At 36.5% G+C, this 17,934-nt stretch overlaps 1 protein-coding gene across 7 annotated transcripts in view; it reads right to left on the bottom strand.

The window, feature by feature from the left end:
- The window catches only part of GABPB1 (GA binding protein transcription factor subunit beta 1), a 72,303-nt gene that overhangs the window by 9,740 nt on the left and 44,629 nt on the right, over positions 1–17,934 (bottom strand). For 5 of the 7 annotated variants that reach the window (XM_070377886.1, XM_005892165.2, XM_070377885.1 and 2 more), the window contains 4 exons: positions 17,022–17,189; positions 15,173–15,367; positions 13,108–13,255; positions 12,641–12,754 (listed from right to left, as the gene is read on the bottom strand). In XM_070377886.1, coding sequence (XP_070233987.1) covers positions 12,641–12,754; positions 13,108–13,255; positions 15,173–15,367; positions 17,022–17,189 — 625 coding nt within the window. The remainder of the gene's footprint in view (positions 1–12,640; positions 12,755–13,107; positions 13,256–15,172; positions 15,368–17,021; positions 17,190–17,934) is intronic. The other 2 variants (XM_005892167.3, XM_070377887.1) reach the window with 1 other exon arrangement.

Raw genomic sequence — 17,934 nt, forward strand, 5'->3', positions numbered from 1 at the left:
CTCAGTATTTCATGAAAGTTTCAGACAGGATTCTGGCAGCTGAAAACAGCAGCACTCCAGGTCTTGCCTAGGTAAAGAAATTGCCAAAATCCTTTCCCACAGGCAATTCTATACCCAACTACTGATCCCAAAAGATATACTCACAAACATTCATATCAGCTTTACTCATATTAGTCAAAAACTTGAAACAAATCAGATATCCGTCAAAAGTAGAATGAATAAACAAACTGGTTAACAAAACGGTAGATTCACACACTGGAATACTACATAGCAATTAAAGTGACTAAATACAAAACATGGATAAATCTGACAAAAGAGCATACTGGGTGGTGTAAATCAGACACAGTATACATAATGAGTACTTTCCATTTATGAACTGAGCAATGAGATTAGACAAGAGTATTTACCTTGTGACAATTCATTAAACTATACATTAACGGATTTTTCTATATATATATGTTACACATTAAAAAAAAAAGGCATCAAAAGGAAAAATGACAGCAAATGGACAGCAAACACACTGAATTTTTAAAAATCCACTTATCCATGATAATATCTCATGAAAGAAGAGAGAAAGGGGGAAAGAACTAGGATCTTCTTGATAGAAGAATGACATTAATTAACAAAAGAAGAAAAATTATCACTGTAACCCCCAGTGTAATAACTTATTTCAGAAAGCATCACCAATGGATGTTAAAAAAAAAATACTGGTGAAATGTTTTTGAGAGACAAAATGTTCAAATGAATCTACAGAGTTCAAAGTCATAAAGAACAAGCAAGGGGACCTTCCCTGGTGGTCCTGTGGCTAAGACTCCGTGCTCCCAACAAAGGGAGCTAGATCTGGTCAAGGAACTAAATCCCACGGGCCTCAACTAAGACCCTCCACAGCCAAATAAACAGATTTTTTTAAGTATTAAAAAAAAAAAAAAAAAAGGGCAATACAGCAGGACTATCCTAGTTTGGGGGAGACTCAAAAGACAAAATAATTGAATACAGTGTGTGAATTCTGACTGGATCCCAGATGAAAACAAACCATTATAAAGGACATTTTGGGGTTGAGGAAACTTGAATATGAATCACATGTCAGATAGTATTACTAAATTAATGTTTATGTTTGTAGAAAATATAATAGAACAGTGAGTATGTAGGAAGTGTCCTTGTTCTTGGTAGATACATGCTAAAGAATTTAAGGATCAAGTGCCATGATGCCTGTAACCTACTTTCAGATAATTTGGCAAAATAAAAGCATGTGTCTGTGTGTGAACATGCAGTGGTGGCAAGATGTTAACAGGTGTGAATACAGGTACAAGGTATAAAGTTCATTCTCCAATTTTTCTATGAAAAAAAGTTTTAATATAACTAATTCTGAAAAAGGAAATGACAAAAAAAACTATTTCTAAATGATATGGTTCTCTGAAATGTGTTATTTGAGGTAACACTTTACCAAAAGTGTAATGAAATAAAATAATTCTCTCCTAAAGTCATGCTACCCTTCAGATACACATTTACTCTGAAACATGCTAAGCTGCTACCAACTTCCAGTAGAACAACCTGGATATCAACAACCACAGGATTCACTAAATACAGATATGCCTTAATTAAACAAACTCCTTTTTTTAAACAAAACCCTAGTTTTCAAGGATGAACTCATGGCAAGAGATATGGCTGTAACTCTGCGACTCTGTTACTTGGGTAATCAGAGATCACAATACAAACCACAGATGATATTCAAAATGCAAATAATCTTTATGTTTTCGGTTCTCTCATTTTTGTTTGTCTTAAACAATAATTACACTTTATCACCAAGCACTTAAGAAAATTTCAGGAAGATAATTATAAAATGAAATGTAGGGCATAAAACAGTAATATATTCGATAGAATAACTACCGAGGTTTTCAAACACATTAACTATTGCTTTGATTTTTCTTTTAAATATCCATATGAAAAAGAAATGTTCACTCTGGATGAATGGTACCTGTAAGTAGCAAATATTTCTAAAACATAATCATACATAAGAAATTTCTGAGATCACACATAATCAAGACACAACTCGAACTTTCATCTTTGTATTCTTTGCAATGACCATCATTAAGATAACAGAGTTCTGGCCTTTCATCTAAAAAGCTTTCTTTTTAAGTTGTACTTTGGTGAGGAATTAAGAAAAAATTATAAGGAAACCAATTATGTAAGAAAACAAAGTAGCCCCTGAGTAATCCTAAGAACAACGTAACAGTGAAGTGTTGAAACATATAAGAATAAAAGAGAAAACCTAAAAACTTTACAAAGAATGTCATTAAAAAAAACTATAAATCCACAGATATATCCAAATATAAAACTCCTAGATAAAACAAAATAACTAATAAATATTCATTGCTGATTTAAAAGTCAAGCTGTAATATACAAAGAGAGGCTAGATAACCTGCACCATCTTTGAAAATATTTGAGACCTCTTATTCAACCTAACTTTTGAATTTTAATGCCATAAAATTCAACTAAGATAAGGAAAAAACTGTCTTTGAGGTATTCTTAAAAGACTGAAAATTCTATGTATATAAACATTTCAACAATAAAACAGAAACTATGCTTACTGAAGAAAAGCATAACATTTCAGAAGTATTATCTCCTGAATTCGAATCTGAAATTTAAAAAAAAAAAAAAAACAGGCAAAAACAAAACAATATTATCAGCTCCACTAACTTATCCCTGAAAGCCAATTCACTATTAGGAGAAAGGAGGGAAACAGCCACCAGACTCATTATACCTTTGGAAAAACCACTGTATTAACAATTAGTCAAAGATGCACTAAAGACAAAAAGAAGGGTAGTCACAGATATTCATTTAGTCAAGGGATTATAAAGCTGTGCCACAAGAAAAAAAATAAGTCTAAGCAATGCAACATCAATGTGAGACTGCAAACAAAAGCCATAAAATAGAGTTTTCTGAGAGCTAATTTCAAAAGGACTAAAACTACACTGTATATTTAAGGCCTACATCTAACAATTTTAACTTCCAATTCTATATCCAAATAAAGTGTAAGTGAAAGTCATTCAGTCGTGTCTGGCTCTTTGTGACCCTATGGACTGTGGAATTCTCCAGGCCAGAATACCAGAGTGGATGGCCTTTCCCTTTTCCAGGGGATCTTCCCAACCCAGGAATCGAACCCAGGTCTCCCACATTGGAGGCAGATTCTTTACCATCTCAGCCACAAGGGAAGACAAAGAATACTGGAGTGGGTAGCCTATCGCTTTTCCAGTGGACCTTCTCAAACTAGGAATCGAGCAAGGGTCTCCTGCATTACAGGTGGATTCTTTACCAACTGAGCTATGATCCAAATAACTCTCAACTCCATTCACTTCTTATTATCTCTTTGCCAGGTCTTAATCCATGCTACCATTACTTCTTCCCCAGGTGAGTGCCACAGACTCCTAACTAAACTCCCCTTAGTTTCATGCACAGGAAAATATACTAAGAGAACATTTCAAATATGTATGTTTCAGGAAGATGTTTGCTTTTTCTAAAATTAGTGAAATGAGAGCATAAGAAAAAAATAAAAAAGCATATTTTAAGGAAACCTCTGCACAACTTTCTAGTCAAGTGAAATGGTCAAATGTATCTAAACATCTAGAACTCATACATTATTTTCTGACGGTAAATCTCTTACCTGGCTAGGTAACTACTATGACAAATCAAATAAAGCAAAAGAACTTAAATACTAACAAGCAAAAATGAACCACAACTAGACTGCAAATCAGATTTATTTGGTATAAGAAGATGAAATATCAGACAAAAGAAAAATATAATTCTTAAAATTATCAAACACTATGATGGTAACTTCCAGCAAATAGAAACCTTCTTAACTTAGAGGTGAGTTAAAAGATGAAAAAGAAACACATTCCCTCAGTTTAAATAGATGTCCACACTTAGTCCCTGACAGAGTGTATATACATATACATTTTTTATAAAGAGGTAATCTTTTCTTTAAATCAAAATTTTATCAAAGCTTACTAATCAGCACCTGCTAAAATACAATTTCATAGGAGTAGCTATCATCTATAAAATTTTTCTTATCTGTTTGGGCAGAAATCAGTATACCAAGTAACAGTGTGTACAAATAAAGAAAAACTTTTAAGAGGCACATGAGTTACAGATAAATAAACCTTAATGAATCTACAGACTATGACAGTGAATAATTACTCTGTTTTATATTTGAAGTGCTCAAAATGATAATATCCTTCTCATGTCAATTTGAGACATATGATTTTGACAATAGGTATCACATTTTTATTTTAATTATATCCTAATTGAACCACAATTGAAAGAGACACGTGTACCCCAATGTTCATCGCAGCACTGTTTATAATAGCCAGGACATGAAAGCAACCTAGATGCCCATCAGCAGATGAATGGATAGGAAAGCTGTGGTACATATACACAATCCAATATTACTCAGCCATTAAAAAGAATACATTTGAATCAGTTCTAATGAGGTGGATGAAACTGGAGCCTATTATACAGGGTGAAGTAAGCCAGAAAGAAAAACACCAATACAGTATACTAACGCATATATATGGAATTTAGAAAGATGGTAATGATAACCCTGTATGTGAGACAGTAAAAGAGACACACATGTATAGAACAGTCTTTTGGACTCTGTAGGAGAGGGCGAGGGTGGGATGATTTGGGAGAATGGCATTGAAACATGTATAATATCATATGTGAAATGAATTGCTAGTCCAGGTTCGATGCATGATACAGGGTGCTCGGGGCTGGTGTGCTGGGATGACCCAGAGGGATGGGAAGGGGAGAAAGGTGGGAGGAGGGTTCAGGATGGGGAACACATGTACACCCATGGTGGATTCATGTCAATGTTTGGCAAAAACCACTACAATATTGTAAAGTAAATAAAAAATAAAACTGAAAAAAAAATAATATAAAGAGGAAAAAAAAATTATATCCTAATTACCTGAAGCTTGCTCCTTAATAAATCAATTCTTAAAAAGATTAAGTAGCAGTATCAGTGACTCAGTTCAGTTGCTCAGTTGTGTCCGACTCCTTGCGACCCCATGGACTAAAGCAAGCCTGGCCTCCCTGTCTATCACCAACTCCTGGAGTTTATTCAAACTCATGTCCATTGAGTTGGTGATGCCATCCAACCATCTCATCCTCTGCCATCCACTTCACCTCCCACCTTCAATCTTTCCCAGCATCAGGGTCTTTTTAAATGAATCAGTTCTTTGCATCAGGTGGTCAAAGTATTGGAGTTTCAGCTTCAGCATCAGTCCTTCCAATGAATATTCCAGACAGATTTCCTTTAGGATGGACTGGTTGGATCTCCTTGCAATACGAGAATACACAGAGAAACTATACGAAAAAGATCTTCACAACCCAGATAATCACGATGGTGTGATCACTCACCTAGAGCCAGACATCCTGGAATGCAAAGTCAAGTGGGCCTTAGGAAGCATCGCTGTGAACAAAACTAGTGGAGGTGATGGAATTCCAGTTGCCCTATTTCAAATCCTAAAAAATGATGCTGTGAAAGTGCTGCACTCAATATGCCAGCAAATTTGGAAAACTCAGCAGTGGCCACAGGACTGGAAAAGGTCAGTTTTCATTCCAATCCCAAAGAAAGGCAATGCCAAGAATGCTCAAACTATGGCATAATTGCACTCATCTCACACACTACTCAAGAATGCTCAAAATTCTCCAAGCCAGGCTTCAACAGTACATTAACCATGAACTGCCAGATGACCACGCTGGATTTAGAAAAGGCAGAGGAACCAGAAATCAAATTGCTAACATCTGTTGGATCACTGAAAAAGCAAGAGCTCTAGAATAACATCTACTTCCACTTTATTGACTATACCAAAGCCTTTGACTGTGTGGATCACAACAAACTGTGGAAAATTCTTAAAGAGATGGGAATATCAGACCACCCGACCTGCCTCTTGAGAAATCAGTAGGCAGATCAGGAAGCAACAGTTAGAACTGGACATGGAGCAACAGACTGGTTCCAAATCAGGAAAGGAGTATGTCAAAGCTGTATATCCACCCTGCTTATTTAACTTCTATGCAAGAGTACATCATGAGAAATGCTGGGCTGGATGAAGCAATATCAATAACCTCAGATATGCAGATGACACCACCCTTATGGCAGAAAGTGAAGAACTAAAGAGCCTCTTGATGAAAGTGCAAGAGGAGAGTGAAAAAGTTGGCTTAAAACTCAACATTCAGAAAACAAAGATCATGGCATCTGGTCCCATCACTTCATGGCAAATAGATGGGGAAACAGTGGAAACAGTGACAGACTTTTATCTTTTTGGGCTCCAAAATCACTGCAGATGGTGACTGAAGCCATGAAATTAAAAGACGCTTGCTCCTTGAAAGAAAAGTTATGATCAATCTAGACAGCATATTAAAAAGCTGAGACATTACTTTACCAACAAAGGTCCATCTAGTCAAAGCTATGGTTTCTCCAATAGTCATGTATGGATGCGAGAGTTGGACTATAAATAAAGCTGAGCACCGAAGAATTGATGCTTTTGAACTGTGGTGTTGGAGAAGACTCTTGAGAGTCCCTTAGACTGCAAGGAGATCCAACCAGTCCATCTTAAAGGAAATCAGTCCTGAATATTCATTGGAATGACTGATGCTGAAGCTGAAACTCCAATACTTTGGCCACCTGATGCAAAGAGCTGACTCATTTGAAAAGACCCTGATGCTGGGAAAGATTGAAGGTGGGAGGAGAAGGGGACGACAGAGGATAAGATGGGTGGATGGCATCACCAACTCAATGGACATGAGTTTGAGTAAACTCTGGGAGTTGGTGATAGACATGGAGGCCTGGCGTGCTGCAGTCCATGGGGTTGCAAAGAGTCGGACACGACTGAACGACTGAACTGTTGTTCCATGTCCAGTTCTAACTGTTGCTTCCTGACCTGCATACATATTTCTCAGGAGGCAGATCAGGTGGTCTGGTATTCCCATCTCTTCAAGAATTTTCCAGTTTGTGGTGATCCATATAGTCAATGGCTTTGGTGTAGTCAATAAAGCAGATGTTTTTCTGGAACTCTCTTGCTTTTTTGATGATCCAACAGATGTTGGCAATTTGATCTCTGGTTCCTCTGCCTTTTCTAAATCCAGCTTGAACATCTGGAAGTTCACAGTTCACATACTGTTGAAGCCTGGCTTGGAGAATTTTGAGCATTACTTTGCTAGCATGTGAGATGAGTGCAATTGTGCGGTAGTATGAGCATTCTTGGGAGAAGGCAATGGCGCCCCACTCCAGTACTGTTGCCTGGAAAATCCCATGGATGGAAGAGCCTGGTAGGCTGCAGTCCATGGGGTCGCTAAGAGTCGGACACGACTGAACGACTTCCCTTTCACTTTCCATTTTCATGCATTCGAGAAGGAAATGGCAACCCACTCCAGTGTTCTTGCCTGGAGAATCCCACGGACAGAGAAGCCTGGTAGGCTGCAGTCCATGGGGTTGCACAGAGTCGGACACGACTGAAGCGACTTAGTAGTAGTAGTAGTATGAGCATTCTTTGGCATTGCCTTTCTTTGGGATTGGAATGAAAACTGATCTTTTCCAGTCCTGTGGCCATGCTGAGTTTTCCAGATTTGCTGGCATACTGAGTGCAGCACTTTCACAGCATCATCTTTTAGGATTTTAGGTCCACTGGAATTCCATCACCTCCACTAGCTTTGTTTGTCATGATGCTTGGCCCACTTGACTGTGCATTCCAGGATGTCGGGCTCTGAGTGAGTGATCACACCATCATGATTATCTGGGTCGTGAAGACCTTTTTTTATAGTTTTTTTGTATAGTTTTTCTTTCATCTTCTTATACCAAAGTAGCAGTATACTCAACTATTAAAGCTATTAAGAAAGCCATTCCTTTCGCTTACATCTTTTCCTTAGTAGAGATTCACCTATGCACCCCATAAAGAGTTGAATAAATATTAAATTACACATAAAAATGAAATAAATAAGAAATATATATTATTCAAGCAAATCTTTGCTGTAGTACACTCACAATCTTTAGATAGTTTTTATATCCAACGTATTAGTAGTAAGAAATAGATCTTTTAAAATTTGCATCAAATTCTTAAATTTTGGTGTGCCATCAGAGTCACTTTTGAGAACACATTAAAAATATAGATGTCAGGGCCTCACCCTAAACCTACTGAATCAGAATCCACTGGGAAAGAACTGGGGCAAATGAATTATTGAGAAGGTGACTCTGATTCACACAAAATGTAAGAAAGCTGCTCTTATGATATTATCATATTAATTCAAACTACATAACTGAGAGGAGTTTAAATTAGTAGAAAACTTGAATCACAGAATATTTAAAGGAATACAGCCTTCTAATCATTGGGTACATAAATTAACAAGATCATTTCCAACTATCTCCAAGCAAAAATTCTACTAGTTTTAATAATAGAAAATGACAACTATTATATTAATGTTTGAGTTGCCTGATATTTCTCCTGAATTATCCCTTTCCAACATTATGAAGGACTTATTTTTTTGATTTTTTAAAAAAATTTTGAACTCCCCACAGGGCACGTGGGATCTTAATTCCCCAACCAAGTATCAAACTCACGTCCCCTGCATTAGAAGAGCAGAGTCTTAACCACTGGACCACCAGGGAAGCTCCTATAAAGGATGTTTTAAACAAGTATTTTGTAAACTGTGGAGGCATACTTTTTGTTGTTGTTGTTGTTGTTTGGTCGCCAAGTCATTTCCAACTCTTTTGCCACTCCATGGACCGCAGCCCACCAGGCTCCTCTGTCCATGGGACTTCCCAGGCAAGAACACTGGAGTGTGTTGCCATTTCCTTCTCCAGTTGATCTTCCCGTCCCAGACACTGAACCCTCATATCCTGCTTGGCAGGCAAATTCTTCACCACTGACCCCCCAGGGAAGCCGTGATACTTTTATTAGAGGCTAGAAATTTTTTCACTGATTTATTTCCAAAATGAGCTAATTTAATGTATCAAAAACAGTTGTATCCTTCCTTAAAAAGAAGTTAAAAATAAATAACTTAGCATTTTGATTGATGTATCACTTTCTTATGAGTTTGCTGAGTAATCCCTTATATTAACCAGATGACTATTGTGACAACAAAATGACATAATGCAAATAATGCAAGTAAACCACTCAGCACAATGACAAGCTCATAGCAAGAACCCTGTACATATTAACCATCAAAAGTGAAACTGTTGGTCACTTAGTTGCGTCTGACTCTTTGCAACCCTGTGGTCTGTAGCCCACCGGACTCCTCTGTCTATGGGATTCTCCACGCAAGAATACTGGAATGGGTAACCATTCCCTTCTCCAGGAGATCTTCCCAACCCAGGGATCGAACCCAGGTCTCCTGCATTACAGGCAGATGCCAAATTAAATTTATGACTTACATCAATTGTTTCATCATCTTTTCCTGGCCTCACCTGTACCAAGATAGAGCTGCTGCTGCTGCTGCTAAGTCGCTTCAGTCATGTCCAACTCTGTGAGACCCCATAGATGGCAGCCCACCAGGCTCCTTTGTCCCTGGGATTCTCCAGGCAAGAGCACTGGAGTGGGTTGCCATTTCCTTCTTGAATGCATGAAAGTGAAAAGTGAAAGTGAAGTTGCTCAGCTGTGTCCAACTCAGCGACCCCATGAACTGCAGCCCACCAGGCTCCTCCGTCCATGGGATTCTCCAGGCAAGAGTACTGGAGTGGGGTACCATTGCTTTCTCCGCTAGTAATTATTTAATATAACTATGAAAATTAGCATAGGCCTATGGACTCAGGAACTGAAACAAAAACTCTCAAAAAACCAGTAAAAATGAACATTAGCACCAAACTCATCAGGGTATAATGAGACTTATTGAATTACTTTTTTGTACTTCTATTAGACCAAGAATTATGAAAATTATGCATGGAGATGAAAAATTTAATCAAACAAGTTAAATGCTTAGCAAAATAAAGGTTTATGAGGAAAGAACAAAACTGGAAATATTTAATAAAAATACTAGTAAGGAAGTAATTTAGTAACAGACTCTAATCAAACTTTGGCAATCCGAAGTTATATTTGCTTGTAACATCAAGAAGATGGAGGTATCATTGGGTTTCACAGTGAAAGCATTATACTAGACCAATTTCCTCTATGATGCTCCCATTCAACTAACATTAAGGTTTGTTTTATACATCAAAGACGCTTCTAACATAATCATGAAAGAATGTTTTAAAGCCATAGTTCAAATGAAATAGCATGGTTTCCTAGACTATCATAAGCACCAATTTTCTATATATAGGACCATATATGCCAGCTAGCCTCCATTTCAAACGCAGTTCACTTGCGGCTACAGTCTGGTTATATAGCATCAGAAGACATGTTTACTGCAATACTTAGCACCAGTAAAAGGAAAGAATCTGAGCAGACCAATTAGTGTACTGAAGGTTCTTATATTTTGTTCTTCAGCCATTTAGGGCAAAAAGGAAGACATTTATTTCAACAGACTGTTTCAACATATATACCTCAGAAGTAAAAGTAGTGATAATTACAAATATTTATTCTTATCACAAACCAAATTATAACCTGAAGAAACTGCATAGAGGAAACAGTGTACTTAGTAGTCACAGACACACAACTTAGGAATAAGTCAGACCTTGAGCACGAACTTCCTTTCATCACTAAATAGCCTTGCTACTTTGTGCAAAACTATTTAACCTTCACAAAACCTCAATTTCATCATATACAAATGGACGTATTAATTAATTTCCCAGATCCTGAGATGTCCTTGAAAAATCATACAACATTTCTAAATTAGGATGAGTCTGACAACTGATATCAACAGAAACTAGACAGCCAAGAGGCAGAGAAATAACTTGACTGAGCATGTGCAAACCAACCTGTGAGAAGCTATTTCTTTATGTGATTACACACTTCAGCTGAGTTGTTTACACTGGTGTCAATGTACTCACCTGAACTTAAACTTAATTCAAACTCTTAAAGTATCTTCAGAAAGATCCCACTATGACGTAGCAGTGAAATGAAAAATTATTGTGTTCACAGAAGATTGCAAGTCACATGCAATAAAAGTCAACTATTATTACCAATTCTCTCAGACTAGACCACACATAACATTTTCAAAGGTTGAAGAAAAGTTGTTATGACCAATTCATGGAGCCAAACGTCTAAATGCCAATACTTCAGCTGACTTTGAAGAAAGGATGCATTTACAGTGATATGTACTTTAATAAAGGCAAAAATATTTACAAGTTTAATCAAACAGAAACCCACCAATGAAATTAACTTTCTCTGATAACGCTTTTGCAATTACAAAGGTTCTGAAGAGATCCTTTGGCACAGGTCATAAAAGCCACACGTCAATAGGATGATGCACATAGCTGCTACTGTGAAAAGGGGATTCAGAAAAATCTTCAGATTCCCAAATACAAAGGTTTCGATTCAAACACTGGTTACAATGCTAAAGAAGCTGGAGAATGAAGAAATGTTTACTATCACTAGTTGGGGGTGGAGGTGTGGTGAGAAAGGGAGGGAGGGAGTTGGGAGGGAGGGAGGGAGAGAGAAAGGAGAGAGAGAGGTACTCCCTCCCCTAAAAAATACATCCTCCAGTCACCGCCTTAAAGACACAAATCCAGTAATATCTACCTTCAATCTTTCTGGTGAAGATTAAATGAGATCGTAAATAAAATGCTTGCCACAGTGCAAAGCACACACCAAACTCAACTGAACTGACCTGAAAGCACTCGCAGTAAACACGCAGTGAACTGTTGTTGTTATTATTATTAGTCACACTAAAAAAAACCATTAATTTAAATAATGAAAACAACATTATTCTTTACTTTCATAAGCACTGTCCAAATATAGTGGCTTAAACTACAGTAAGAAAAATAATTTTGTGGAGTTTTTTTAATTCTCTAATTAAAAAAAGAATTTCACTTACATAATTACAGTAAGAACTAGTTTGGTTAAGTACTGGGTTGGCCAAAACGTTCTTTTGGGTTTTTCTGTAACACCCAAACGAATTTTTTGGCCAACCGAATATAATAAGGTAAACCTTATAATATAATATAAGGTAAACCTTATCTAAATTGGCTATTAATATTGTCTGTAATCATTTAACCCCAGGTTAGCCTATAATGGTAGTTGTTGGTATGCTACTTCCTGGTTTTGTCAGTCATTAAGATTTTAAGTCATTCTAATACAACTGCCAAAATTTAAGTTATGAGAAAGACAGCAAGTTCATATATATTTATCTACTTTTTACACAAAGTCACAGCCTAGTAAAACAAAGCTAAATTGGGTAAGCAGATATGTTTCCCGTGAATCATACAAGTTTGTTAATAATTTTAATTAATTTTAATTGATTGCCAAATTTTTATATCCTTTTAAAACCCAGATTTTCAGCTTCCCATGAAAAAAACAGAACCTGGCGACACAGACTGAGGATCTTAATAAAATCAGCTAGAGTGGATAGCATGGGCACCCTCACCCTGCCCGACCTTCTCAGATGGCCATAAACTCAAGCCTATCCCCTTTCACCTTCCAAATTTTCTTCCTGGCCTTTGTCAATATTTGAATCTCCAACTTCTGATGTACACATTTTGACTTATTTTTCTAACCTGGAGTTTCGGAAGAATTGGACAGTGGAGCAGATGCTTCAGCTAAGGCAGCTAACGTAGCTAATACTGATGTAGAGGAGTTTCCAAACTGAACAGCAGACACACCCGTTTCATCTACAAGAAAGGAGAAAACAGGTTTGAATCTTTAAGGAATTTAATCTAGGGCATTTTTCTGACAAACTACTTTACTTTATTCAACTGTTAAATGAAGCTTAGATAATATTAGTTTTGGGAAAACAAGCTTGGATAGCATTAGCTTTTGAAAGGTCATATTGTAAGTATGTTTTGCAGTATCACCTTTCTTTAGATTATTTTTCTCATAAAAGTTTGATTTTTGCCAATTATAAGAAAGAAAACCAAGGTGGCTAATATAATCTTACCCTTATTCTCCAACAGTCCTTTCTTAAAAGGATGTATACCTACTAAAGCATAAAATCCCAATAGCTATCCTATATGCATCTCAATACCTGTTGCCTTGGATGAATTTTCTGAAGATACCAGACCTGTTAGGTTCACCACCCCTCCAGGTCCAATGATAAACTGCGGTGTTGCAGCATGTATCGTCACAGTGTCGGGACTCTCTGGGTTTGTGTTGATTTGGTTCTGCATAGCAATCTAGGCAACAAATTACCAGAGCTGTTTTTCAGAATTACAATCAGAACATACAGCACAGACTTTTAATATCATACAAACACAAATATAAAGGAACATTCTGTAATCCAAGAATTATATAATACAAATGGAAAGCTTTGTTTATGGTCTATTGAAAGTACAGAAGTAAATCATAGGTATGGATTTATATCCTAAGTTTCCTGATTAGATAAAGCAGCAAAAATCCCATGTGAGGAGAAATTAGTATCTGAGAGACTTTTACAGAACACAGTTGAGGGAACTCCCTGGTGGGCCAGTGTTTAGGACTCTGTGCTTTCAATGCTAAGGGTGTAGGTTCAGCTCTTGGCTAGGGAACTAAGATCTTACAAGCTGTGCGGAGGGGAGGGAAAAAAAAAAATATATATATATATATACACACACATGTATGTATTACAACTGAAAGATATTCTGCTGCCCTGTAGTTAGAGAAAACAAATTATTTAAATCAAAATTATATTCTCTACTATGTTTGGCAATATATAACACTACCTATATAAAGCACATCCTTCCCAATTGTTCTCCATCCTCAATTCTAGGCCCCAAACTGCAGTCAGAAGAAAAAAAAATTGAAAGAAGCACAGCATGTGTTTATTTCCCTGAATATACAACATATTTTAAGTAACTAGGTGAAGTTCAATAGACTCATAGGGTCTTACAGAAGAGTTCTACTGGGAAGAAGAACAAGAAGCAATAAGTAAAGAAGATAATTTACATCAATATTGTCTAGCTAAAGAAAAGAGACGTAATGCTGGTTATTAGGAAAACTTGTCCAAAAGCCATAAATAACTGTGTTCATAAACAGACTTTTTTGAGGATGGTGAAAAAATAAACCGATCAGAATGATGAAGACTACCATTACTCACCAAGGGGACATTATTATGGTTACTTAAAAAAAACTTCAGTGGGAGGACAACAGAGTTGAAAAATGATATGGTATCCAAACATGCAATAAAATAATTAATAGAATAAAATGTCTAGAAGGGAATTCAGAACCTTAAAAACACCGAAACTCATCAGTTTATCTAATCTTCTAATGTTACATGCAAAGACTATGGTCTTATAATTAGGAAAATAAACAGTAATGAACAAAAAGGAAGTGAAAGAGGAATAGGTCTGTCCAAAATAATGTCCAAAATGAAAAACTATAAGCTAAATAATACCCTGAGGAAACCAGGGTCGAAAAAGAAAAATCTATCCTGTTGTACATTGCAACATTATTTTCAATAGCTAGAACATGGAAGCAAGCTAGATGCCCATCGACAGATGAATGGATAAAGAAGTTGTGGTACATATACACAATGGAATATCACTCAGCCATAAAAAGGAACACATTTGAGTCAGTTCTGATAAGGTGGATGAACCTAGAACCTATTATACAGAGTGAAGTGAGTCAGAAAGAGAAAGATAAATATCGTATTCTAACACACATATATGGAATCTAAAAAAATGGTTCTGAAGAATTTATTTACTGGGCAGCAATGGAGAAACAGACATAGAGAATAGACTTACGGACATGGGGAGAGGGGAAGAGAGGGTGAGATGTATGGAAAGAGTAACATGGAAACTTACATTACCATATGTAAAATAGATTCCCAATGGGAATTTGCTGTATGGCTCAGGAAACTCAAACAGGGGCTCTGTGTCAACCCAGAGGGATGGGATGGGGAGGGAGATGGGAAGGAGGCTCAAAAGGGAAGGGATATATGTATACCTATGGCTGATTCATGTTGAGGTTGGACAGAAAACAACAAAATTCTGTAAAGCAACTATACTTCAATTAAAAAATAAATTTAAAAAAAAAACCTATAAGCTAAATAGTTAAATCATTCATATGACAGAGATCTTTATTATTTTCTATTTTAAGTTAAAGCCAAAAGTTACCTGTAGTATCTCTGCTAAATCTTCATTTCCATTGTCTATTGAAATATCAAATGCAGTTTTACAAAATTTACTTTGCGTGTGTACATCAGCACCATATTTGATTAAAAGTTCCACCACCTCTTGATGATTGTGTTCCGTGGCCCAATGTAAAGCTGTCATCTTCAACATGTCCTTTGCATTAACATCAGCACCATGCTATAAAAATATTTCAAAATAAGAAATTTCTAAAATATGAAATATAAAAAAGTCCTGATATGAAAATACTAACCATTGTGCTTTAAACCAAGAATTTGTTACTAACATGATCAACTCTTATTTCTGTGTGCTGAATAATCCATGTTCCCAGAATCACCATACATTTGTTACTTAGTCAGTTTCCTATCATGCTGGCTTTCCCAACTGCCTTCTTTCTAATTTCTCAGGAATACAGCAATTATTGTTTCAGCCACCCAGTCATGAGCATGAAGGGCTAAATGGCATAAGGAGTGAAGGAAAACCATATGGCTTCCTCCAAAACCCTCCAGCCCCTTATTTACACAAAAATATCCTTTGCTTTCAAAACCAGTGCAATATAATGAATTAATAGGGATCTTTCTAGAGGTACACTATTCATAATGGTAGTCACTAGACATATGTAGTCTGAATACAGATGTTGTGTATATAAATACACAGGAATTCAAAGACATCACACCAAAAAAAGGATGTAAAACATCTCAGTAATAATTTTATACTGATTCATATTGAAATAATTTTTATACATACTGAATTAAATAAAATATAATATGAAAAACTTTTTTTACTTTTTAAATGTAGCTAATAGAAAATCTAGAATTACATATGATTTGTATTTATGGCTTACACTGTATATTTTTTAGATAAGTTGATCTAGAGGCTAGAATAAAAAAGATTAAGAATATCTACATCTAAAAAAAAAAAAAAAGAATATCTACATCTAACACTCTCTGTTTCAGAATTTTCTCTTTGGCATTTAGATGATTAAAGAAAAAGCCCTGTCCATACTAGTTTGTTAATTATCCAAACTAACATTCCCTTCAATGTACATTTAAAATGTGTTGAGTAAGACAAAGTTATGGGTCGCTGATAGCAAAGACCAAGATCTAAGAAATAAACTGTCTGACTTAACTAAAAACATACATACAAAATTTTTCCCCCCACAAAATAAAACTTTAAGATAATTTTCATTTAAATGAATGGTTACACACAAAAAGTGAGATAACAGGCATAGAAAAGGCAGACATTCAATCAAACTGAGACAGGCTGGGACCTGAGACCCTTTGCTGCAGTGCCTACACCTGGACAAATATCTCCTCTAGCAACAGAATACAGAGAAACCATGGGGACTAAAAATAACTGCATGTGTGATTGGGGCAAATTATGAACATTAAATACAAAACGACCAAAATCCCAACTGCCACTTCTGAGGTGTTAGGAGCAAAAGCTGGGTACTATACACAGCTCCACCAAGGGGGAGGGCAGTCCACTCAAGCAACCCCTCCTACCTAATGGCTGGACTGGCCCCTACCCTCACCCTATTTAAGGGACCAGCTTCTCCCTCCTCAAAGAATGAGCAAGAGAACCTGTTACCTATTTTCACTCCCTCATGCTGAAGCACAAGTCCCTAAAAAGCCCTGCCTGAATTTCTTTTTATTTTTTTCTTTCCTGCCTGAATTTCTTGTCTGGTCTCTTACTAACTTCTATTGATTAAGGAGTCCAAGGACCCTGGCCAGTAACAAAACTAGTTCCCTTCTCCCTCTTACAAAACCACTATGGTTTTATAAACCTTTGTGGGCTGACTTTCAAAAGCAGAGTAGAAAAAGAGAACACATACCTTAAGCAAAACTTCCACTATGCTGGCGTGGCCCTCAGAGGCGGCCATATGCAATGGCGTTCGGTCCACTTTGGTTCTGGCATCTCTACTTACACCAGCTCGGAGTAGTACTTCTGTGGTGGAATAATGTCCATACTGTGCTGCCAGATGAAGTGGAGAAGTTCCCAGCTACACCACAAGAAAAAAAAAAAAACCCACACGTATAGTCATTTTTAAATATAATTCTATTTCTACCTTCTATTTTATATATTGTGTCCACAGAGCAAGCAGATTATCTTTTTATCAAATGTTAACAACAGTAACTCAAAACTGAAAAGGAGTAATTTTTGCTGATCACAGTCTCTTCAAAGGAACCTTCAAGAAGTCCCATTCGTTTCTCAGTGAGGAAGAAAAGTCAATATTTTATTTAATTCAAACGTGCTGTATTTTTTTATCAGATAAATAGTCTAAACAAAATTAATTTCATCAGAAATTAGAGTTTGAGAAATTTTTGAGTACTAGGATGTTTTCCCTATACTACTCACACAAAACTTCTTTTCATCTATGAAACTCATATCAAATAAATGTTAGTGTATATTTTTACATTAAACTCTTTCATAGGAATTACAGCACCTCAGTAATCTTTTTAAAGGAGTTCATACAGTCATTTTTCAAGGGAAAAATCTAATCTGAGGTGCATTGCCAAAGGTGAGTTAAGACAGATCCAAAATTCACAGCAGAAACTAACACAACACTGTAAATCAACTATTCAGTTCAGTTCAGTTCAGTCGCTCAGTCATGTCCGGCTCTTTGCGACGCCATGAACTGTAGCACGCCAGGCCTCCCTGTCCATCACCAACTATATGTGCCAATAAAAATTTTTTAAAAAAGAACCAAAACAGAGCCCAGTTCTCCTGAAATTGATTCCATGTGG

The sequence above is a fragment of the Bos mutus genome, chromosome 10, assembly GCF_027580195.1.
Source record: "Bos mutus isolate GX-2022 chromosome 10, NWIPB_WYAK_1.1, whole genome shotgun sequence".
Classification (NCBI taxonomy): domain Eukaryota; kingdom Metazoa; phylum Chordata; class Mammalia; order Artiodactyla; family Bovidae; genus Bos; species Bos mutus.